At 44.2% G+C, this 25,536-nt stretch overlaps 1 protein-coding gene across 1 annotated transcript; it reads right to left on the bottom strand.

Annotated features, from left to right (window-relative positions):
- Positions 1–14,806: 14,806 nt before the first annotated feature.
- LOC135565129 (M-zodatoxin-Lt4b-like) lies at positions 14,807–15,394 on the bottom strand. Its single transcript, XM_065011178.1, has one exon. The coding sequence runs from the start codon at positions 15,392–15,394 to the stop codon at positions 14,807–14,809; it is 588 nt and encodes a 195-aa protein (XP_064867250.1).
- Positions 15,395–25,536: the final 10,142 nt, after the last annotated feature.

Here is a 25,536-nt window from a genome sequence, read left to right as displayed (position 1 = left end):
ACTGCATGTGTAACCCATCAGACTTCACAATCCTGACGCACCTTTCAGCCGAAACCCCCTTCCAGAACCAGCAGTCCCTCCGAACCTTCTTACCGGCATCCCCCCTCAACCTCCTCCTGCCCAAGCAATGGCACCAGCTATCCATGCTATCCATGCCTCCACAGCAAAACGACCTGAACAATTCCCAGGAGCCACCCTGGCTCCGCGTCCAGGGGCCACCCTGGCTCCGCGTCCAGGGGCCACCCTGGCTCCGCGTCCAGGGGCCACCCTGGCTCTGTAAACAGGAGCTGAGCCGGCTCCGCGTCCAGGGGCCACCCTGGCTCTGTAAACAGGAGCTGAGCCGGCTCCGCGTCCAGGGGCCACCCTGGCTCCGCGTCCAGGGGCCACCCTGGCTCTGTAAACAGGAGCTGAGCCGGCTCCGCGTTCAGGGGCCACCCTGGCTCCGCGTCCAGGGGCCACCCTGGCTCTGTAAACAGGAGCTGAGCTCCGATCCCTTCAACCCAGCCTAAGATAGTCTACCCTAGTCCTTTAACAGCATGATGCTTTACACACACACAGGGAGGATGGTAGCTATGTCTTTCTACAGTGTATATATCCCCAGTGGAGTAGATCTGGTAATGGACTGTTTCTGTAATCCCAAAGGGCCCGTCTGTGAATGGAGATATCTGAGGACGTGTTCTTTGTAATGTCTGGTATGGAATAAATGGTGCAGTATCATAAGCATTGAAACCGTGTTTCATACCTTTCCATCCATTCTAGTGATTACGATGAGCCCGTGCTCCTTGTGAACACAGTTAGCCTGGGTTCCCATGTGTTTCTGCTTAAGGGCAGAACTACACTGAAAATGTTGTTCCGGCAGCATTGTTTGCAACCGCTGAATCGGTGGTGTACAACAGGAAGCTCGCTGCATTGATTTAAAACTCAATTCATTTATTTAAACTTTGAAATCCATTCATCATTCATCTTAATATATACACTTTAGCAGATGCTTTATCCAAAGTGAGTGACATTCATGCGTGCATACATTTTCATATGGGTTTTTCCAGCGGGAACCAAATCCACAGTCTTTGTTGAAGAAGTTTAAACAAATGTGCAAAATCAGGTGGAAATAAATAGTCAAACAAAAAGTGACGGACCCCAATTGTATTTGTATTTAATTATTCTAGATTGTCAATGTCTGCGTCGCAAAAGCACTCTATACTGCTTTTTCACCAAAGGCCTATGGGCCATGATCAAGAGTAGGGCACTATATAGGGAATAGGGTGCCATTTTGGGTGCAGGCAATGGCTCCTTTTGTTGGTCTGTCTAATATAAGTGGACAGGTGTTGTAATAACGCTTGGTGGTATTGATCATCTCTCCATGTAGGCGGTGCTGATCAAAACGGATGGCGATCGATGTGGCTAGGGACTGGGTTGTTCCTGTCACTCTCTCCAGACTGCTATGTGCACGCGTGCCTGTTTGTGTGACAGACAGAAGCTGAATTGTATTCAGCGTGTTGGAACTCTCCTGTCTACTTCCATTAATGTCCCTATCAGATGTAGATGCCCCATTAACCCTTTCCTTTCATTTGTTTCACCAGTCCGGGGTGCAGGTCTAGGATCAGCCTCCCCCTCCCACAATGCTCAGCTTAACCGTTAAGAGGAGGAAATGCAAAACTGACCCAAGATCAAGTGTCTGGGGGCTACTTCACCCTACTCCTTTGTTCACCAGCATATTGTTCATAGTCCTCCTTCCTGAGCATCAGGATCCACCTGACTGTGTCTGGCTGCGTTTAAACAGGCAGCCCAATTCAGCTATTTGACAATTATTTGCATATATAATACCTATCTGATCTTTTACCCAAGATCCTAACATTTGACCTAATGTGTGAACAGCAAATCAGATGTTTTGTCTTCTGATTTATACCTCATACAAACCTCAATCCTCTGTCTGGACGCTTAGATCCGATTAGATTTTCTCAGAAGTGTTTTTTGTTGTTGCACAACCTGCCGTTGCCATGACAACCACCCCACGTTTAAAGGAACAGTAAAATAAATGAGCATCACATCTTTGTGCTACTTCAGAGGCTACATCAGTGTGAATGTGGAAATCTGCTATGGGTCACATGTTAAACTGTGTGTGTACAGTCAGAAAAAAGATCAGATTTGGGTCTGTGTCTGAAGGTGGGATAAAAGTTAAGGGAACTATTTTACCACACCTGGGAGGAGACATTTACCAACTAGCCCCTACACACACTGGTGAGGACACACACACAGAGGTCCTGGCAGACAGCTTGGGATGGTCATATGCCATCATGATACTCAGTGAGGAAATTGGCCCTAGATTAGAGAAGCTGACACAGAGGGCAAGAAGAGAGGTCACTTCACTGGAATCGGAGATTGGGAGTGTGAGTGTGTGAGAGAGAGATTGGGAGTGTGTAAGAGAGAGAGAGAGAGAGTGTATGAGAGAGAGAGAGATTGGGAGTGTGTGAGAGAGATATTGGGAGTGTGTGAGAGAGAGAGAGAGAGAGTGTATGAGAGAGAGAGAGATTGGGAGTGTGTGAGAGAGATTGGGAGTGTGTGAGCGAAATTGGGAGTGTGTATGTGTGAAAGAGATTGGGAATGTGTGTGTGTGATTGGGAGTGTGTGTGTGTGTGTGTGTGTGTGTGTGTGTGTGTGTGTGAGAGAGAGAGAGAGAGAGAGAGATTGGGAGTGTGAGTGTGTGTGTGTGTGAGAGAGATTGGGAGTGTGTGTGTGTGTGTGTGTGTGTGTGTGTGTGTGTGTGTGAGAGAGAGAGAGAGAGAGATTGGGAGTGTGAGTGTGTGTGAGAGAGATTGGGAGTGTGTGTGTGTGTGTGTGTGTGTGTGTGTGTGTGTGTGTGTGTGTGTGTGTGTGTGTGTGTGTGTGTGTGTGTGTGAGAGAGAGCGAGAGAGATTGGGAGTGTGAGTGTGTGTGTGTGTGTGAGAGAGAGAATGGGAGTGTGTGTGTGAGAGAGACAGAGATTGGGAGTGTGTGTGAGAGAGACAGAGATTGAGAGTGTAATATTAGAACTATATTACTGAGGTCCACATGCAACATCCCCTAAGCATAGGATTCATTATGTGCTTGTTGGCATGATGGACAGACAGCCGGATGAAGGCTGACAGACAGACGCCATTCATTTACAGTACGCTGCTCTCTCTCTCTCTCACACACACACACACACACACGCACACACACTTGTGTGCGTCAGCTGTCTTTTGATCTGTGAGGGCGGACGCGAGGGAGTGTAGGGTTTGGTGACTTTTCAGAGAAGGTGGACAGTGAGCAGCAGGGGTCCCTCTCCTACTCACTCTCTCTCTCTCCCTCCCTTTTTTATTTCTCTCTCCCCTCCCTTGCCATCTCTCTCCAGGAGGGCTGAGTCAAGCTGAGCTCTTCTTTCCCCAACATTAACAGGCCCCACGCCTCCTGAAGGGCTATGTAGAGGCTATGTAGAATACAGGACACTTCTGTAGACTGATGGATTGTCAAGCATGTTGTGCCGGCCTGTCAGGCTGTGCTCCGGTTCACAGTTCTCTATATAATAGATATATAATGAATATATCATTGAAATCTGATCATCGGTAGATCCTTTCGATGGGTGCCATTTTCCTGTTGTAAAGACACCTGCACTGTGTGCTCACGTACTTTAAGTTTATTTAGAATCTGTAGCACCATTTATGTTGTAACAAACCATTTCTATACATTTGGAAATTGGAGAGAAACAATAAGATCCTGTCTGTCTTCTGTCTGTCAGTTAAACACTGCACTGCCCTGTTCTGGCTGGACAGGCCTGTTACATATGTCATAGTTTCCCTCTGTGGCAATTAAACACCTCCTTTCTCTGGGGAGAGGAAGGAGGGAGGGAATGAAGGAGGGAGGGAATGAAGGAGGGAGGGAGGGAGGGAGGGAGGGAGGGAGGGAGGGAGGGAGGGAGGGAGGGAGGGAGGGAGGGAGGGAGGAATGGGCTGATTGAGGGAAGAGGGAGAATGTGTGACTGTTTATGCATGTGTCCCTCTGCCTACATATCTGTGTGTGTATTTGAACATGAGGACACTAACTGTACAGGCATGTCCTCGCTGTACAGTGATATTGCAACTGACTGGGTGACTTTAATTCCTCCAATCCCACACTGGTAATGAATTCCACCAATCACAGGCTGGTAATGAGGACCAGGCGCCCTGTGGAGGAGAGGAGATCGAAACCCAGCCAGCCGTGACTGTCAACAATCTGAGTGATATCACACACACACACAGCCTGCAGATCTACTGCACCTCTCTCCCCTCTCCTGACACGCCACTCAAATGACAAATAGCCCTTTAGACAGCTCTCTCTCTCTCACACACACACCTCAGGTGACAGACTGATGAATTAGCTCTCCCCTTCCTATGACAGAATCTGTTTTTTCTTTTCAGTGTTCATATACTGTAGAGGCAGATTCAGAGTTGAAATTCACACAGTTAAGACCCACCTGTAGCCTAGTGGTTCGCACATTGGGCCAGTAACTGAAAGGTTGCTGGATTGAATCCCTGACATTCTGCCCCTGAGCAAGGCAGTTAAACCACTGTTCCCTGGGCCCTGAAGAAGTGGATGTGGATTAACTTCTTGCGTCGAGCCATCCCGGATCCGGGATCGTGACTACAGCCTCAAGCTCATTACCATAACGCAACGTTAACTATTCATGAAAATCGCAAATGAAATGAAATCAATATGCTAGCTCTCAAGCTTAGCCTTTTGTTAACAACACTGTCATCTCAGATTTTCAAAATATGCTTCTCAACCATTGCAAAACAAGCATTTGTGTAACAGTATTGATAGCTAGCGTAGCATTTAGCGTAGCATTTAGCGTCAGCATTCAGCAGGCAACATTTTCGCAAAAACCAGAAAAGCATTCAAATAAAATAATTTACCTTTGAAGAACTTCGGATGTTTTCAATGAGGAGACTCTCAGTTAGATAGCAAATGTTCAGTTTTTCCTGAAAGATTATTTGTTTAGGACAAATCGCTCCGTTTTCTGCGTCACGTTTAGCTACGAAAAAAACCTGTATCCAGGATTGTGTAAATCTATCCGCAAGCTCATTAGCATAACACAACATTAACTATTCATGAAAATCGCAAATGAAATGAAATCAATATGCTAGCTCTCAAGCTTAGCCTTTTGTTAACAACACTGTCATCTCAGATTTTCAAAAATATGCTTCTCAACCATAGCAAAACAAGCATGTGTGTAACAGTATTGATAGCCTAGCATAGGATTATGCCTGGCATTCAGCATGCAACATTTTCACAAAAACCAGAAAAGCATTCAAATAAAATAATTTACCTTTGAAGAACTTCAGATGTTTTCAATGAGGAGACTCTCAGTTAGATAGCAAATGTTCCGTTTTTACAAAAAGATTATTTGTGTAGACAAATCGCTCCGTTTTCCTCATCACGTTTGGGTAAGAAAAAAAACGAAAATTATGTCATTAAAACGCGAACTTTTTTCCAAATTAACTCCATAATATCGACAGAAACATGGCAAACCGATGTTTAGAATCAATCCTCAAGGTGTTTTTCACATATCTATCGACGATAAATCCTTCGTGGCAGTTGACTTTCTCTTCTGAAGAAATGGAACGCGCATGGACCTAGAGATTACGCAATAATTTCGACACAGGACACCGGGCGGACACCTGGTAAATGTAGTCTCTTATGGTCAATCTTCCAATGATATGCCTACAAATACGTCACAATGCTGCAGACACCTTGGAGAAACGACAGAAAGGGCAGGCTCATTCCTGGCGCATTCACAGCCATATAAGGAGACATTGGAACACAGCGCCTTCAGAATCTGGGGCATTTCCTGTATGAAACTTCATCTTGGTTTTGCCTGTAGCATTAGTTCTGGGGCACTCACAGATAATATCTTTGCAGTTTTGGAAACGTCCGAGTTTTTTCTTTCCAAAGCTGTCAATTACATGCATAGTCGAGCATCTTTTCGTGACAAAATATCTTGTTTAAAACGGGAACGTTTTTTATCCAAAAATTAAAAGAGCGCCCCCTATCTCGAAGAAGTTAAGGCAGCACCCTCACGTCTCTGATTCAGAGGGGTTGGGTTAAATGTGGAAGACACATTTCAGTTGAATACATTCAGTTGGACAACTGACTAGGTATCCCCCTTTCCCTAATACACAGCATGCTGCTGTCCATGTCTTGGTAGACCGATGTCTTTGTGTTTTTATTGATTTTATCTGAGTTGTTTGTGGGTCGGAACAACACTACTGATGGTATGTGGTCGTGTGCTACTGTAATGTACAGTTACGCTAAGAATCGGGAAGCAAGTACATGGAGTGAATTTAATAAACAACGGAACATGGAACAAAACAAACACGCGTAGCGTACAGACATGAAACAGAGTCAATAACGCCTCGGGAAAGAACCTGTACTCTCTGTTCACCCATGACTGCGTGGCCAAGTACGCCTCCAGCTCAATCATCAAGTTTGTAGATGACACAACAGTAGTAGGCTTGATTCCCAACAATGACGAGACGGCCTACAGGGAGGAGGTGCGGGGTCTGGGAGTGTGGTGCCTGGAAAACAACCTCTCACTCAATGTCAACAAAACAAATGAGATGATCGTGAACTTCAGGAAACAGCAGAGGGAGCACGTCCCTATCTACATTGACGGGACTGCAGTGGAGAAGGTGGACATCTTCAAGTTCCTCGGCATACACATCACTAACAAACTGAAATGGACCACCCACACAGACAGTGTGGTGAAGAAGGTGCAACAGATCCTCTTCAAGCAGCATCCTGTCGGGTTGTATCACCGCCTGGTATGGCATCTTCACCGCCCTCAACCGCAAGGCCCTTCAGAGGGAGGTGAGGTCTGCCCAATGCATTACCGGGGGAAACTACCCCCCCTCCAGGACACCTACACCACCCGATGTCACAGGACATCAAGCACTGCCTGTTCACCCAGCTATCATCCAGAAGGCGAGGTCAGTACAAGTGCATCAAAGCTGGGACAGAGAGACTGAAAAACAGCTTCCATCTCAAAGCCATCAGACTGTTAAACAGCCATCACTAGCACATTAGAGGCTGCTGCCTATAGGCATAGACTAGGAATCACTGACCACTTTTTAAGGAATGGAACACTTGTCACTTTAATAATGTTTACATATCTGGCATTACTCATCTCATATGTATTTACTGTATTCTATACTATTCTACTGTATCTTAGTCACTTAATAATGTTCACATATCTGGCATTACTCATCTCATATGTATTTACTGTATTCTATACTATTCTACTGTATCTTAGTCACTTAATAATGTACACATATCTGGCATTACTCATCTCATATGTATATACTGTATTCTATACTATTCTACTGTATCTTAGTCACTTAATGTTTACATATCTGGCATTACTCATCTCATATGTACAGTGGGGCAAAAAAGTATTTAGTCAGCCACCAATTGTGCAAGTTTTCCCACTTAAAAAGATGAGAGAGGCCTGCAATTTTCATCATAGGCACACTTCAACTATGACAGACAAAATGAGAAAAAAAATCCAGAAAATCACATTGTAGGATTTTTAATGAATTTATTTGCAAATTATGGTGGAAAATAAGTATTTGGTCACCTACAAACAAGCAAGATTTCTGGCTCTCACAGACCTGTAACTTCTTCTTTAAGAGGCTCCTCTGTCCTCCACTCGTTACCTGTATTAATGGCACCTGTTTGAACTTGTTATCAGTATAAAGGACACCTGTCCACAACCTCAAACAGTCACACTCCAAACTCCACTATGGCCAAGACCAAAGAGCTGTCAAAAGACACCAGAAACAAAATTGTAGACCTGCACCAGGCTGGGAAGACTGAATCTGCAATAGGTAAGCAGCTTGGTTTGAAGAAATAGACTGTGGGAGCAATTATTAGGAAATGGAAGACATACAAGACCACTGATAATCTCCCTCGATCTGGAGCGCCACGCAAGATCTCACCCCGTGGGGTCAAAATGATCACAAGAACGGTGAGCAAAAATCCCAGAACCACACAGGGGGACCTAGTGAATGACCTGCAGAGAGCTGGGACCAAAGTAACAAAACCTACCATCAGTAACACACTACGCCGCCAGGGACTCAAATCCTGCAGTGCCAGACGTGTCCCCCTGCTTAAGCCAGTACATGTCCAGGCCCGTCTGAAGTTTGCTAAAGAGCATTTGGATGATCCAGAAGAAGATTGGGAGAATGTCATATGGTCAGATGAAACCAAAATATAACTTTTTGGTAAAAACTCAACTCGTCGTGTTTAGAGGACAAAGAATGCTGAGTTGCATCCAAAGAACACCATACCTACTGTGAAGCATGGGGGTGGAAACATCATGCTTTGGGGCTGTTTTTCTGCAAAGGGACCAGGATGACTGATTTGTGTAAAGGAAAGAATGAATGGGGCCATGTATCGTGAGAGTTTGAGTGAAAACCTCCTTCCATCAGCAAGGGCATTTAAGATGAAATGCGGCTGGGTCTTTCAGCATGACAATGATCCAAAACACACCACCTGGGCAACGAAGGAGTGGCTTTGTAAGAAGCATTTCAAGGTCCTGGAGTGGCCTAGCCAGTCTCCAGATCTCAACCCCATAGAAAATCTTTGGAGGGAGTTGAAAGTCCGTGTTGCCCAGCCACAGCCCCAAAACATCCCTGCTCTAGAGGAGATCTGAATGGAGGAATGGGACAAAATACCAGCAACAGTGTGTGAAAACCTTGTGAAGACTTACAGAAAACGTTTGACCTCTGTCATTGCCAACAAAGGTTATATAACAAAGTATTGAGATAAACTTTTGTTATTGACCAAATACTTATTTTCCACCATAATTTGCAAATAAATTCATTAAAAATCCTACAATGTGATTTTCAGCATTTTCTTTCTCATTTTGTCTGTCATAGTTGAAGTGTACCTATGATGAAAATTACAGGCCTCTCATCTTTTTAAGTGGGAGAACTTGCACAATTGGTGGCCGACTAAATACTTTTTTGCCCCACTGTATATACTGTATTCTATACTATTCTACTGTATCTTAGTCACTTTAATAATGTTTACATGTCTGGCATTACACATCTAATATGCATATACTGTTTTCTATACTATTCTACTGTATCTTAGTCCGTTCCACTCTGACATCGCTCATCCATATGTATATAGTCTTAATTCATTTCTACTTAGATTTGTGTGTATTGGGTATATGTTGTGTAATTTGTTAGATATTACTTGTTATATATTACTGCAACGTCAGAGCTAGAAGCACAAGCATTTCACTACACCAGCAATAATATCCGCTAATCACGTGTATGTGACCAATAAAATAAACATTTGATTTGAACCAAAGGGAGTGACAGATATACTGGAGGTGATCAGGAAGGTGATGGAGTCCAGGTGCGCGTAACGATGGTGGCAGGTGTGCGTAATAATGAATAAACCAGCGACGTCGGGCTCTGACGAAGGGGATCGGGAGTAGACGGGACAGCTACTCTATCACTTCTTCTTGGTTTGGCTGAACCTATATTTATAATTCACAACTGTGACGGGCAGAGCGGGGTTAATGAATTGTTTGTTTTTCTTATTGCAGCATATTGAGAGTGGGGTGTTCTCTAAGGGAGGGCCCTATAAAGGGAATAGAGTGGGGTGTTCTCTAAGGGAGGGCCCTATAGAGGGAATAGAGTGGGGTGTTCTCTAAGGGTGGGCCCTATAAAGGGAATAGAGTGGGGTGTTCTCTAAGGGTGGGCCCTATAAAGGGAATAGAGTGGGGTGTTCTCTAAGGGAGGGCCCTATAAAGGGAATAGAGTGGGGTGTTCTCTAAGGGAGGGCCCTATAAAGGGAATAGAGTGGGGTGTTCTCTAAGGGAGGGCCCTATAAAGGGAATAGAGTGGGGTGTTCTCTAAGGGAGGGCCCTATAAAGGGAATAGAGTGGGGTGTTCTCTAAGGGTGGGCCCTATAAAGGGAATAGAGTGGGGTGTTCTCTAAGGGAGGGCCCTATAAAGGGAATAGAGTGGGGTGTTCTCTAAGGGAGGGCCCTATAAAGGGAATAGAGTGGGGTGTTCTCTAAGGGAGGGCCCTATAAAGGGAATAGAGTGGGGTGTTCTCTAAGGGAGGGCCCTATAAAGGGAATAGAGTGGGGTGTTCTCTAAGGGAGGGCCCTATAAAGGGAATAGAGTGGGGTGTTCTCTAAGGGTGGGCCCTATAAAGGGAATAGAGTGGGGTGTTCTCTAAGGGAGGGCCCTATAAAGGGAATAGAGTGTGGTGTTCTCTAAGGGTGGGCCCTATAAAGGGAATAGAGTGGGGTGTTCTCTAAGGGAGGGCCCTATAAAGGGAATAGAGTGGGGTGTTCTCTAAGGGAGGGCCCTATAAAGGGAATAGAGTGGGGTGTTCTCTAAGGGAGGGCCCTATAAAGGGAATAGAGTGGGGTGTTCTCTAAGGGAGGGCCCTATAAAGGGAATAGAGTGGGGTGTTCTCTAAGGGAGGGCCCTATAAAGGGAATAGAGTGGGGTGTTCTCTAAGGGAGGGCCCTATAAAGGGAATAGAGTGGGGTGTTCTCTAAGGGAGGGCCCTATAAAGGGAATAGAGTGGGGTGTTCTCTAAGGGTGGGCCCTATAAAGGGAATAGAGTGGGGTGTTCTCTAAGGGGGGCCCTATAAAGGGAATAGAGTGGGGTGTTCTCTAAGGGAGGGCCCTATAAAGGGAATAGAGTGGGGAGTTCTCTAAGGGTGGGCCCTATAAAGGGAATAGAGTGGGGTGTTCTCTAAGGGAGGGCCCTATAAAGGGAATAGAGTGGGGTGTTCTCTAAGGGAGGGCCCTATAAAGGGAATAGAGTGGGGTGTTCTCTAAGGGAGGGCCCTATAAAGGGAATAGAGTGGGGTGTTCTCTAAGGGAGGGCCCTATAAAGGGAATAGAGTGGGGTGTTCTCTAAGGGAGGGCCCTATAAAGGGAATAGAGTGGGGTGTTCTCTAAGGGTGGGCCCTATAAAGGGAATAGAGTGCCATTTGGGATGCACTTTCAAATCTAAATATGACTAATAATGTATTTTATCTAATCATAGTTGTAAATCAACAGCGTTTTAGCCCTCTCTTTCGACCAGCCCAGACCAGATATCCCACCCTCAACAATACATTTGTATTCCAACGCCAGTAGATGTATTGTTTGCTTACTGAGGCTTCTGTAGGTGTGTTTGCAGAGCTTAATGATACCAGGGGGAATAGAGGAAAATAGCACGCTTCAAATATCCGCTCAGATAAATCTGTCTTACCCACAATGCACACGCAGCGTATTATTATATATCAGCATTTTGTGTTTTCTGAAGATACAATCAGAAACTCTTTTTTTGTGCAGGCTGTGTGGACAACTTTGTGGATGTTTTTAAGTATGACCTTCCAGAGACAGTCATGTTTTGATCTACATTGTTAAAGCGTCACACCAGTGAGAGACAACATTGTTGTTGTTGTGTTGACATTGTTGTTGTTGTGTTTACATTTCAGACAGTTGTTCAGCAGAGCCCTTGTCTAAAGATACTTACTAAAGAGCATTAAATGGACGATGACTCAACCACATAATACCAGGATGAACAAAGCCAAATAAGTGTTCGTAAAAATCATTAGAATAAAATAGGTTTTGTTTATAGCTTGAGATTATGCCATGCAAACAGACTCATATAATGTGTTTGGGTTGTTTGAAATGAGACAGAGGAGAGCAAAATCAGATATTGTCATCAAAACACAGACTATTATCATCAAAGCAGAATCAGACTATTATCATCAAAGCAGAATCAGACTATTATCATCAAAGCAGAATCAGATTATTATCATCAAACAGAATCAGACTATTATCATCAAAGCAGAATCAGACTATTATCATCAAAGCAGAATCAGACTATTATCATCAAACAGAATCAGACTATTATCATCAAACAGAATCAGACTATTATCATCAAAGCAGAATCAGACTATTATCATCAAAGCAGAATCAGACTATTATCATCAAAGCAGAATCAGACTATTATCATCAAACAGAATCAGACTATTATCATCAAACAGAATCAGACTATTATCATCAAAGCAGAATCAGACTATTATCATCAAACAGAATCAGACTATTATCATCAAACAGAATCAGACTATTATCATCAAACAGAATCAGACTATTATCATCAAAGCAGAATCAGATTATTATCATCAAAGCAGAATCAGACTATTATCATCAAAGCAGAATCAGACTATTATCATCAAACAGAATCAGACTATTATCATCAAACAGAATCAGATTATTATCATCAAAGCAGAATCAGACTATTATCATCAAACAGAATCAGACTATTATCATCAAACAGAATCAGATTATTATCATCAAAGCAGAATCAGACTATTATCATCAAACAGAATCAGACTATTATCATCAAAGCAGAATCAGACTATCATCAAAGCAGAATCAGACTATTATCATCAAAGCAGAATCAGATTATTATCATCAAACAGTATCAAATAGTCATCAGTTCTCACATTTACATCTTACATCTATTTAAACCTCACAACAAATGAACTGCACTGCACAGGGAACATGATGCCATGTGGGACACAGTCAGAGATCGATCAATAGTGTTGTTGTTTACATTACTGTTAGTGTTCATTACCTTTCTAACAGTGTGTTAACAGAACTGTTTATTCTTTCTCCAAAAAAATGACAGATCAAAATGTGCCATCTTGGCTAAATAAAAAACATTGGCACACTTACTGACATGTTTATTAATGTGCATTGTCTCTGCCCATTGTCGCTGCCCATTGTCTCTGTCCATTGTCTCTGCCCATTGTCTCTGCCCATTGTCGCTGCCCATTGTCTCTGCCCATTGTCTCTGCCCATTGTCGCTGCCCATTGTCTCTGCCCATTGTCTCTGCCCATTGTCTCTGCCCATTGTCGCTGCCCATTGTCTCTGTCCATTGTCTCTGCCCATTGTCGCTGCCCATTGTCGCTGCCCATTGTCGCTGCCCATTGTCTCTGCCCATTGTCGCTGCCCATTGTCTCTGCCCATTGTCGCTGCCCAATGAGTGGAGTGACATTTTTACTTCATTTCATTATTTGATTTTCAGACGGTCATATTCATCAGTGCTGAATGTCATCAGATCCTTCTATTTACCAAGGTCTCTTTTGCAAAGGAGCCCCTGCTAAATTATAAACACACTCGAAAAACAATAACAATCCTATAATATCTCCTTGGTAAGATTTTAATCAGCCTCGATCTCAGTGTAAAACAGCATAAATGGATTGGTGTTGTGTACGATTTGTTGTTTGAGATGTATGGTGTCTATCACTCTATCAAGTGGCAGCTGTGGCCTTTCAGAGGGTGTTATGGCTAAATGTTATTCCCCACCAATCTGGCTGCCATTCGGTGAGAGATAAGATGCCTGATCAACAATACATCAGGGCATTAGATGTTATATTGTCCACTGGGGTGTTTCCTCACCTCTGGTGAACCCATCAAGATGTGGAGAGAAAGTTGCATTTCTACTTGATTTGATGGGGATACAAAGGTGTAGAACTAGAACCTAGAACCTAATCTAGATCCTAAACGGGTTCTTCAGCTGTCCCTTTTGAAGAACCCTTTTGGTTCCAGGTAGAACCTTTTTAGGGTCTATGTAAAACCAGTTCCACAGAGGGTTCTACATGGAAGCCAAAAGGGTTCAACCTGCAAGCTAAAAAGGCTCTTTTTTTCTGTCGCCGACCTGAACAGCTGAAATGAACCATTCTGTAATGAACCATTGCCTATTTTCCTCCCCCTTTTCTCTCTTCCTCTGTCTTCCCAAACCTCCTCTTCCTGTGTCTTCCCATATCTCCTCTTCCTTTCTGTCTCCTCATACCTCTTCCTGTGTCTTCCCATATCTCCTCTTCCTTTCTGTCTCCTCATACCTCTTCCTGTGTCTTCCCATACCTCCTCTTCCTGTGTCTTCCCATACCTCCTCTTCCTTTCTGTCTTCCCATACCTCTTCCTATATCTTCCCATACTTCCTCCTCCTTTGTCTTCCCATAACTCTTCCTATATCTTCCCATACCTCCTCTTCCTTTCTGTCTTCCCATACCTCCTCTTCCTTTCTGTCTTCCCATACCTCCTCTTCCTTTCTGTCTTCCCATACCTCCTCTTCCTTTCTGTCTTTCCATACCTCCTCTTTCTTTCTGTCTTCCCATACCTCTTCCTGTATTTTCCCATACCTCCTCTTCCTGTGTCTTCCCATACCTCCTCTTCCTGTGTCTTCCCATACCTCATCTTCCTTTCTGTCTACCCATACCTCATCTTCCTGTGTCTTCCCATACCTCCTCTTCCTGTGTCTTCCCATACCTCCTCTTCCTTTCTGTCTTCCCATACCTCATCTTCCTGTGTCTTCCCATACCTCATCTTCCTTTCTGTCTTCTCATACCTCCTCTTCCTTTCTGTCTTCTCATACCTCCTCTTCCTTTCTGTCTTCCCGTACCTCCTCTTCCAGGATCTTCCCATACCTTCTCTTCCTGTATCTTCTCATACCTCCTGTGTTTTCCCCTCCCCTTCCTGTGTTTTCCCATACCTCCTCTTCCTGTGTCTTCCCATACCTCCTCTTCTTTTCTGTCTACCCATACCTCATCTTCCTGTGTCTTCCCATACCTCATCTTCCTGTGTCTTCCCATACCTCATCTTCCTTTCTGTCTTCTCATACCTCCTCTTCCTTTCTGTCTTCTCATACCTCCTCTTCCTTTGTCTTCCCATACCTCCTCTTCCAGGATCTTCCCATACCTTCTCTTCCTGTATCTTCTCATACCTCCTGTGTTTTCCCCTCCCCTTCCTGTGTCTTCCCATACCTCATCTTCCTGTGTCTTCCCATGCTCCTCTTCCTGTGTCTTCCCATCCCTCCTCTTCCTGTGTCTTCCCATCCCTCCTCTTCCTGTGTCTTCCCATCCCTCCTCTTCCTGTGTCTTCCCATACCTCCTCTTCCTGTGTCTTCCCACACCTCCTCTTCCTGTGTCTTCCCACACCTCCTCTTCCTGTGTCTTCCCATGCTCCTCTTCCTGTGTCTTCCCATACCTCCTCTTCTTGTGTCTTCCCATACCTCCTCTTCTTGTGTCTTCCCATACCTCCTCTTCTTGTGTCTTCCCATACCTCCTCTTCTTGTGTCTTCCCATACCTCCTCTTCCTGTGTCTTCCCATACCTCCTCTTCCTGTCTTCCCATACCTCCTCTTCCTGTGTCTTCCCATGCTCCTCTTCCTGTGTCTTCCCATACCTCCTCTTCCTGTGTTTTCCCATACCTCCTCTTCCTGTGTCTTCCCATGCTCCTCTTCCTGTGTCTTCCCATACCTCATCTTCCTGTGTCTTCCCACACCTCCTCTTCCTGTGTCTTCCCATACCTCATCTTCCGGTATCTCAGATTGAATTCTGGCCTGGGTTGTATATCTTAAGACATAGCACTGTTTTGAATGATCTGATTCATTGGTACAGCTATGCATCAAGAAAGAAAAAGTCATTTGAATGTGTCATTCATCTTGGTGTGGGTAAAGCCTCTTACACACTCCATCCCTTTTCTTAAGTGGGTCATTTATCAAAGGGAGCAGGCATCGTTTCCTAACTGTATAATACACTATCAGAAGATGAATAGTGAATAAGGATTGTTAAGTATTTAACGGCGTCTCATTTGGCACCCTATTCCCTACTTAGTGCACTACTTTTGACCAGGGCCCATAGAGAATAGATGGAATAGAATGCCATTTGGAATGCAACCTCTGTGTATGAAAACATGAGCAGCCAATAGAACTTAACACACTGCTCAATACACAGTGGTGTGTGGAAATAACACACTGCTCGTTATAGCTTCATGAAGTGTGGGAGAGTGAGGGGAATTTCACAGTAATCTATCAAGGAAGAGAATATGTCATATGATGATAGTGAGGGGAGTTTCACAGTAATCTATCAAGGAAGAGAATATGTAATATGATGATAGTGAGGGGAGTTTCACAGTAATCTATCAAGGAAGAGAATATGTAATATGATGATAGTGAGGGGAGTTTCACAGTAATCTATCAAGGAAGAGAATATGTAATATGATGATAGTGAGGGGAGTATTTACAGGGGAGTTACAGGGGAGTTTTTACAGTAATCTATCAAGGAAGAGAATATGTCATATGATGATAGTGAGGGGAGTATTTACAGGGGAGTTACAGGGGAGTTTTTACAGTAATCTATCAAGGAAGAGAATATGTCATATGATGATAGTGAGGGGAGTATTTACAGGGGAGTTACAGGGGAGTTTTTACAGTAATCTATCAAGGAAGAGAATATGTCATATGATGATAGTGAGGGGAGTATTTACAGGGGAGTTACAGGGGAGTTTTTACAGTAATCTATCAAGGAAGATAATATGTAATATGATGATAGTGAGGGGAGTATTTACAGGGGAGTTACAGGGGAGTTTTTACAGTAATCTATCAAGGAAGAGAATATGTCATATGATGATAGTGAGGGGAGTATTTACAGGGGAGTTACAGGGGAGTTTTTACAGTAATCTATCAAGGAAGAGAATATGTCATATGATGATAGTGAGGGGAGTATTTACAGGGGATTTACAGGGGAGTTTTTACAGTAATCTATCAAGGAAGAGAATATGTAATATGATGATAGTGAGGGGAGTATTTACAGGGGAGTTACAGGGGAGTTTTTACAGTAATCTATCAAGGAAGAGAATATGTAATATGATGATAGTGAGGGGAGGGGAGTTTCACAGTAATCTATCAAGGAAGAGAATATGTAATATGATGATAGTGAGGGGAGTTTTTACAGTAATCTATCAAGGAAGATAATATGTAATATGATGATAGTGAGGGGAGGGGAGTTTCACAGTAATCTATCAAGGAAGAGAATATGTAATATGATGATAGTGAGGGGAGTTTTTACAGTAATCTATCAAGGAAGATAATATGTAATATGATGATATAGTGAGGGGAGTATTTACAGGGGTGTTACAGGGGAGTTTTTACAGTAATCTATCAAGGAAGATAATATGTAATATGATGATATAGTGAGGGGAGTATTTACAGGGGAGTTTTTACAGTAATCTATCAAGGAAGATAATATGTAATATGATGATATAGTGAGGGGAGTATTTACAGGGGTGTTACAGGGGAGTTTTGACAGTAATCTATCAAGGAAGATAATATGTAATATGATGATAGTGAGGGGAGGGGATTTTTTACAGTAATCTAAGGAGGAGAATATGTAATATGATGATAGTGGGGGGACGAGAGTTTTTACAGTAATCTAAGGAGGAGAATATGTAATATGATGACAGAGTGAGGGGAGTATTTACAGGGGAGTTACAGGGGAGTTTTTACAGTAATCTATCGTTAAGAATATCTAATATGATGACAGACAAGCTATCAGAGCCCTGTTCTGACAATATTGAATTAGAGGTGGAGAGAGGGAACCGGAGTAGGAGGGAGAGAGAGAGAGGTATGAAAGATTGTATGTGGTTCCACATCTCCATTCCTACTTTGAAACCCATTTGGTTGTAATGCATTCAGCTAATGGCTATTTAGACAATATTGGTTCCTTATAGTGTCAGTGGTAGTGCTATGCATCTCTAAATTAATATTTCCCACGACCTAGCATGGGTATGGGAGACTTTGTATGGGTCCAAATTCCCTATAGGCTCAGGTTGAAAGTAGTGCACTATAGAGGGAATAGGGTGCATTTTGGGATTTAGCCTTGTAGCTTCACTGACTCAAGGTCCTGCTGCTACTGCAGAGTGATAGACATGTGAGTGTATGCATGTGTGTGTGTGTGTGTGTGTGTGTGTGTGTGTGAGAGAGTGCGCATGCTTGCCTGTGTCATGACAAACAATAGGACTTTAAGCGTTATGGCTGTTATATCTTGTTATATCTCGTTATGGCTGTTATATCTTAAACTTGTTTCATGTCACTATTGTGAAACACTGATAACACATCCAGTAGGGCTACGTTCCAAATGGCACGCTATGCCCTCTACAGTGCACTACCTTTGACCTTGGCCCATAGGGTGACCTTTGGAACACATCCTCAATACACTAGAGAGGACAATAAGAGGTTTTGCAGGAAGATGAGAGAGCAAAGACAAAGGGTTAGTGTATATAATAGAGACTCATCATCATGATACATTCCAGCTAGAAAAACACCGTAGGAGAGCGCTAGAACCAGGAGAGACAGAATGGGCTAATGTGTGTGTGTGTGTGGGGGAGGGTGTGTGTGTGGGGGGTGGGGTTGTGATGGCCTGTGGATTTTAATAATACATCCCATCAGTAGCCATGAAAATCCCAATTTATAGGACTCCGCAGAAGAACACACACACACACATACACACACACTCTGGTGTGCCGAGATTTTCCCAAGGTGACTGCAAGTCTGAGTTGTCTCCTGGGTGTGGGACCAGAGAGGACTTGGTGGGGCCTTCCCCTTTCAAAATGCCGATTTATGAGGCTGATTGTTGGGGGGGTGGGAGTGGGACAGCAGGGTGATGTGGAGAACTCTAAAAATACCAGCTCATGAAGATATTCTCCTGCTGGGTGTGAGAATGTAACAGAGAAGCCCAGACCCAGCGGTCTAAACTCACATGCACCAGCATTAGTACTGTTCACTGCTGTCGGCTGACATACAACATAGAACTGTCTCTCTGGCAGGGAAGGATTTAGCATTAAATCATGTGCTGCTCATATGTGACTATGCATTTTAATCAAATAGATTTCCGATATTGCAAGCAGCATTGCAGCATTGACCAGGTTTTCCTCGTCTGTCACTGATTGAATACTTGAAGAGCTGCTTTCACTGTATAATAGCTGTGTTTCTACTTCTGCCAAAACTGTCTCATCATCCTGAATATTTTTATTCTGAGAAAATAGTCCCATTTTGAAATGTGTTTATTTGGTGCAGTCGTTTAGAGGTACTACACAGGGAATACAGGGTGTGTGTGTTTATGTTACCTTTATTTAAACAGGGAGCCCTGCATATAGAATTTCATAAAACAAATCAAATACTATATAAAACAAGTCGTTAAAATACAGCACAACAAAAATATTAAAGAAAAACAATTAGATTCCTCAGTAAGAAGGTCCCCGATCAATATTTTCAATTTCCTGAGCAGCACCAGAACATCCAGTTGCAATATATGCCAGCAATGAGGTGCTTTAAAACTAAAAGCGGATTTAACCTAGTTCGGTAGAGACCCTCGGTACCTCGACAGTTCACCCTGTTCACTGTGTTGGTTATCTCATGTTTGTATATCTTAACAGTGAAGTTAGGTAAGTCGGAAGCTGGTGTGGTAGAGCTTTGTAGGGCGCTATGGAAGGGCGATATGGTAGGGCGCTATGGAAGGGCGATATGGTAGGGCGCTATGGAAGGGCGATATGGAAGGGCGCTATGGTAGGGCGCTATGGAAGGGCGATATGGTAGGGCGCTATGGAAGGGCGATATGGTAGGGCGCTATGGAAGGGCGATATGGTAGGGCGCTATGGAAGGGCGATATGGTAGGGCGCTATGGAAGGGCGATATGGTAGGGCGCTATGGAAGGGCGATATGGAAGGGCGATATGGTAGGGTGCTATGGTAGGGCGATATGGAAGGGCGATATGGTAGGGCGCTATGGAAGGGCGATATGGTAGGGCGCTATGGTAGGGCGCTATGGAAGGGCGATATGGTAGGGCGATATGGTAGGGCGATATGGTAGGGCGATATGGAAGGGCGATATGGTAGGGCGATATGGTAGGGCGATATGGTAGGGCGCGATGGAAGGGCGCGATGGAAGGGCGATATGGTAGGGCACTATGGAAGGGCGATATGGTAGGGCGCGATGGAAGGGCGATATGGTAGGGTGCTATGGAAGGGCGATATGGTAGGGCGCGATGGAAGGGCGCTATGGTAGGGCGCTATGGTAGGGCGCTATGGTAGGGTGCAACGTTAGGGCATCATTGTAAGGATTTCACAGTGTCTGGTCTGATCCTGGCTGGACTAAACCTATTGTCATGGACGAGAAGGGAGACATACTGCCACTGCTACATTTATAAATTGTGATGTGCCAGAACAAAAAGTGAGCACGAGATTGGGGTGACCTGGGGTGCTCTGAGGTGCCGGAACATTGTTAACCTAGAGGTCTGGGAAAATGTGACAGTCTATAAACACAGTCCATACAATTCCACATCATTTTACAAGACTGGAGAATCTTTTTAGTGCCGCACAAAAGATGGAAATAACAGTCGATTTTGACAAACTGAGATCAATAAAACAAGTATTGTCTTGAATCCATCAGTAGCGCATTTCTGAGTGTGTGGAGACACACACTGTACAATATGAGGAGGAAATTATAGTCCTAAAAAAGCTTTAGACATTGATAGATTTGCCGCGCTTTCCTGAGACTTTGTGCTTAAGATGCACACAATTCACAGCTAGGCTATTTTTTTAAGGGAGCTATTGATCCTATGTGGCTACATTACAGGCCTAATCCTGGTGTAGTATTCTGACTTCTTTAATGTCATTTCTGAACAGACAGCAGTAGGCCTAATTCAATAACTTTGGCAAATGTATTTCAATTTAGCAGAGGTGCTGCAGCACAGATCCCACGGCTATGATTCTATAAGGAACTAAATGATGAAGTGTTACGCTGGAGAGATGAGAGTTGCAATTAATTATGCATTGATGTCAATTGATATTGATACCAGTTTGAATTGAGCAGAGCAGAAGTAGCAATACCAGGGGTTGGAACCAACATTATTTTCCAATCGTTTTGTTCTGAACAGAACCACATTTTTGGGGGGTTCCGTTCCAGTGTTCCGACCAGCATAATCATGTTCTGAACAGAACCACATTTTTGGGGGGTTCCGTTCCAGTGTTCCGACCAGCATAATCATGTTCTGAACAGAACCACATTTTTGGGGGGTTCCGTTCCAGTGTTCCGACCAGCATAATCATGTTCTGAACTTGTATGAAAGACAAAAGTACCAGTTCATATGGTTCCTTTCTGTTCCCTTTTTAACTTGTGAAATCAACATTTTTACATTTAGCTCAATAAATAACTCCAGCAATCAGTGCAGATACAGCAGCTTTCTATGGACCGGGAAAGCTAGTTTACATGCTAGTGGGCGCGATGCAACTGCCATTTTGTGGGGTGGGGAGAGAGTGAGGGAGAGGGGTGTATATGGAAGAGGCTTGAAGCGCTGGGCATCATGATGTGACGTGCATTGAGTTCTTAGGAAATAAGTAGGCCTATCATTACTTCACTGAATTACATCATTATGAGCTAGCTAGATACCTAGTTACGGAGGAACGGCTAATATGGAGGAACTTTGAATGTCCAAGAGTTGGCTCAACGCTGAGGCTAGCTCAACGCTCTGGACTAGAGCTAGCTAAACAAGCTTGTTTTACCTTACCTTTTTTGTTGATAAAAAAAGAACCGTGATAACTATAGTATCCTTAACTAGCCTAGAAAACTAGCTGGCACCAGACACTGGAAGGAGAAGTTTCTGAGTGACAGAGTGAATGCTTTGCATAGGCTTTGATGGTGTTTTTTTGGGACTGAAAAAAAAATCAGGAATGTAAAAGAACATTATTAACCGGTTCCTACGCTTTGAAAATAATTGTTCTGTTCCAGGTCCGTTCATGGTTCTGTTTCTGTTCCTCAAAATCTTTAGTTATTTTACAGTTTTCAGTTCTGTTCCCAGATCCGGTTCCAACTTCTGAGCAATATGCTTGGAAGTGGAGCTGTCACAAACCTCACTGTAAACATAACTGGAGACAGCCTTTGTTTGCTAGCGAAGAACGGTGTGCAGCTCATAATGGGAAAGCTAGCTAGCTAAGGTTGTTTACAGTTAGTTAGCAATCCCCCCTACACTCTGCAGCAGTGTCAGGTCAAACACCTGTCTCACATTTACATTTAAGTCATTTAGCAGACGCTCTTATCCAGAGCGACTTACAAATTGGTGCATTCACCTTATGACATCCAGTGGAACAGTAGTGCATCTAAATCTTTTAAGGGGGGTGAGAGGGATTACTTTATCCTATCCTAGGTATTCCTTAAAGAAGTGGGGTTTCAGGTGTCTCCGGAAGGTGGTGATTGACTCCGCTGTCCTGGCGTCGTGAGGGAGTTTGTTCCACCATTGGGGGGCCAGAGCAGCGAACAGTTTTGACTGGGCTGAGCGGGAACTGTACTTCCTCAGTGGTAGGGAGGCGAGCAGGCCAGAGGTGGATGAACGCAGTGCCCTTGTTTCCTGTCTCCAAAATGACGAGGTGTCTCCAGTTGTGCTTATTGTGACAGCAATTGTGCCACACTTTTATGCATATTCACTTTCCATGTGTATAGGTATCTGCGAAGGTCGCTATAAATTCCGTATTCACTTTCATAACATTTTGCAGGGTTATGCATCTGCAGACATGGATCCAGTCCAGAAATATATATATATATTTTTCCCCCTGATAGTTCATTGATTGATTCACGTCACTGATTCGCAAGAGAGTTATTCACCCGGTGTCAGGTCTGAATCAGTCCCTGATCTCCCCTGTAACTATTCCCCAGGTCATTGCTGAACATAAGAATGTAGTCTCAGTCAACTTACCTGATAAAATAAAGGTAAAATAAAATAAAACTAGAATAAAGGTAAAATAAAACTAGATGTGTTCCGGCCGTCCAGGACCAAAGTTGAACAGCCCTAATGTATTAGACTGTTACTGTTACGAATCCCTTTTGGCCCGACAGTCTAGGGGGGGATGGTAATGAGACCCGTAACATAACTCATGCAAATTATTATTGTGACAAAGTAAGTGTGAACGAAATAACCATGACAACAGAAATCTACCGTCAAACTCTAGGTTTATTTATAAACACACGGTAATGGGGGGAGCAGGAAAAGGGGCTGAGCTGGACCCAAGGAAAGAAACGATAAGTATTCAAAAACACCCCTAAGCTAGACTAGCCTACTTTAACAACAGCTAACTAACTAACCAAAAATACAGTGGGTGGTCCACCCAGTTCTAACTAGTGTATTTAACAAAGTTCACCTACGGGTAGTGTATGCCCATGGGCGACTTGTCTTGGTTTCCCCTTTTCCCACCAGCAAACAAACACCATAACCAAAAACAATACTCACAGGTGATGACAAAGTGCTATGAGGTGCTTAAACAAAAGAGAGGTTAAGACACAAAGCGAGAGTGAAACACAGAGACCTACAGACATGGCATTTACAGAGAGATTGAGCTCTAGAACAAACAAATGATGGGGTTTTTAAACATGGGGAAGGAACTGTGATAGGGTAGGAAATAGGAGGAGGTGTGTCTTCTGATTGATGATTGATTGTTGACTGATTGGGGAGTGATGATTTTCACCTGTGAGGGGAGAAGGAGAGAAAAGAAACACACACACAGGATACACACACACAGGATAACTGTATCCGTAACAGTTACACAATCTAATGACTACTCCTCTGTCCTGTGTAAATCATTGATACTCTATCACTCATTACATTACAACACTACCATTTCCTATTACTAGGGTTTCCTTCAAAACATTTCCTTCACACCTAGTCTTCATGCCTTTGAAAAAGCAATATCATCAGGCTTTCAAGCATGCTTGGTAAATTGACTCCGGGGTGAAGTTTCCTCAATGTACAGATCTAAGATTAGCTTCCACTCCCCCAATCATAACCTTAAGCATTAGTGGAGAAAATCCCAAACTGACCCAAGATCAGAGTCTAGAGGCAACTTCACCCAATTACGCGAAATTGTACAGTCGGCTATTTTGTGAATGGAGAATTTAAAGACAAAGCCTGGGCGTCATGGTAACCCCAGTCCCCAGCAAAGAGCACACTGACCTTAGCCACCCTGCAGTGGAACAGAGAAAGAGAGAGAGGGAGAGAGGCAGAGTTGGGGGGGATAGAGGGAAAGAGAAAGAGAGGGAGAGATGGGGAGGGATAGAGGGAGAGAGAAAGAGAGGGAGAGATGGGGAGGGAGAGAGGGAGAGAGAAAGAGCGGGAGAGATGGGAAGGGTTAGAGGGAGAGATGAGGAGGGAGAGAGGGAGAGAGGGAGAGATGGGGAGGGATAGAGGGAGAGAGAAAGAGAGGGAGAGATGGGGAGGGATAGAGGGAGAGAGAAAGAGAGGGAGAGATGGGAAGGGATAGAGGGAGAGATGAGGAGGGAAAGAGGGAGAGATGGGGAGGGATAGAGGGAGAGAGGGAGAGATGGGGAGGGAGAGAGAGAGGGAGAGATGAGGAGGGAGAGAGGGATAGAGGGAGAGATGAGGAGGGAGAGAGGGAGAGATGGAGAGAGGGAGAGATGAGGAGGGAGAGAGGGAGAAATGGAGAGAGGGAGAGATGAGGAGGGAGAGAGGGATAGAGGGAGAGATGAGGAGGGAGAGAGGGAGCAATGGAGAGAGGAAGAGATGAGGAGGGAGAGAGGGAGAGATGGAGAGAGGGAGAGATGAGGAGGGAGAGAGGGAGAGATGAGGGAGAGAGGGAGAGATGAGGAGGGAGAGGGGGAGAGAGGGAGAGAGGGATAGAGGGAGAGATGAGGAGGGAGAGAGGGATAGAGGGAGAGATGAGGAGGGAGAGAGGGATAGAGGGAGAGATGAGGAGGGAGAGAGGGATAGAGGGAGAGATGAGGAGGGAGAGAGGGATAGAGGGAGAGATGAGGAGGGAGAGAGGGATAGAGGGAGAGATGAGGAGGGAGAGAGGGAGCAATGGAGAGAGGAAGAGATGAGGAGGGAGAGAGGGAGAGATGGAGAGAGGGAGAGATGAGGAGGGAGAGAGGGAGAGATGGAGAGAGGGAGAGAGGGAGAGAGGGAGAGATGAGGAGGGAGAGATGGAGAGAGGGAGAGATGAGGAGGGAGAGGGGGAGAGAGGGAGAGAGGGAGAGAGGAGGAGGGAGAGATAGAGAGGGTGAGAAATAGCGAGGCAGTGGAATAGAGCATGGAGCTTTTTCAATTCCACCCTCTAATATACTCTTAGAAAAAAAGGGTTATAATTGGAACCAAAAGGGTTCTACCAGGAACCAAAGAGGGTTCTTCAAAAGGTTCTCCTGTGGGGACCACCAAAGAACTCTTTCAGGTTTCTAAGAATGTAGGATTAAAAATGCAGAATTTATTTTCAACTCCGTTTTAGATTTGTCCATCATCTGAAGCTTGTCGTTTCTTCTAATGCTGTTTGTTGGGGTGTTGGTGGTTCAATACCTAGTTGCTCAGTTTGGAAGGGTGATGTTTTGGTAAACCATATCAGTTCCAGACCAACGAGAGACTTGAATTTAGCCACAATCTTTTAGTCCCATCATTTCCATTGTCTTTGAACCTGTCACGAATATTACCGAAGGTGGCTCCCCTTCTTGTTCGGGTGGCGCTCGGCGGTCGTCGTCGCCGGTCTACTAGCTGCCACCGATCCTTTGTTCTGTGTTCATTTGGTTTTGTCTAATTGGTTTCACCTGTTCCTTGTTTGGTTGTTAGGGTGGTGTTATTTAAGTTCGTTTAGCCCGCTTCTGTATGTTTGGGCTTGTTCA

This window comes from Oncorhynchus nerka, linkage group LG27, assembly GCF_034236695.1.
Source record: "Oncorhynchus nerka isolate Pitt River linkage group LG27, Oner_Uvic_2.0, whole genome shotgun sequence".
Taxonomy (NCBI): Eukaryota; Metazoa; Chordata; class Actinopteri; order Salmoniformes; family Salmonidae; genus Oncorhynchus; species Oncorhynchus nerka.
This window is presented reverse-complemented; position numbering and strand designations above follow the sequence as displayed.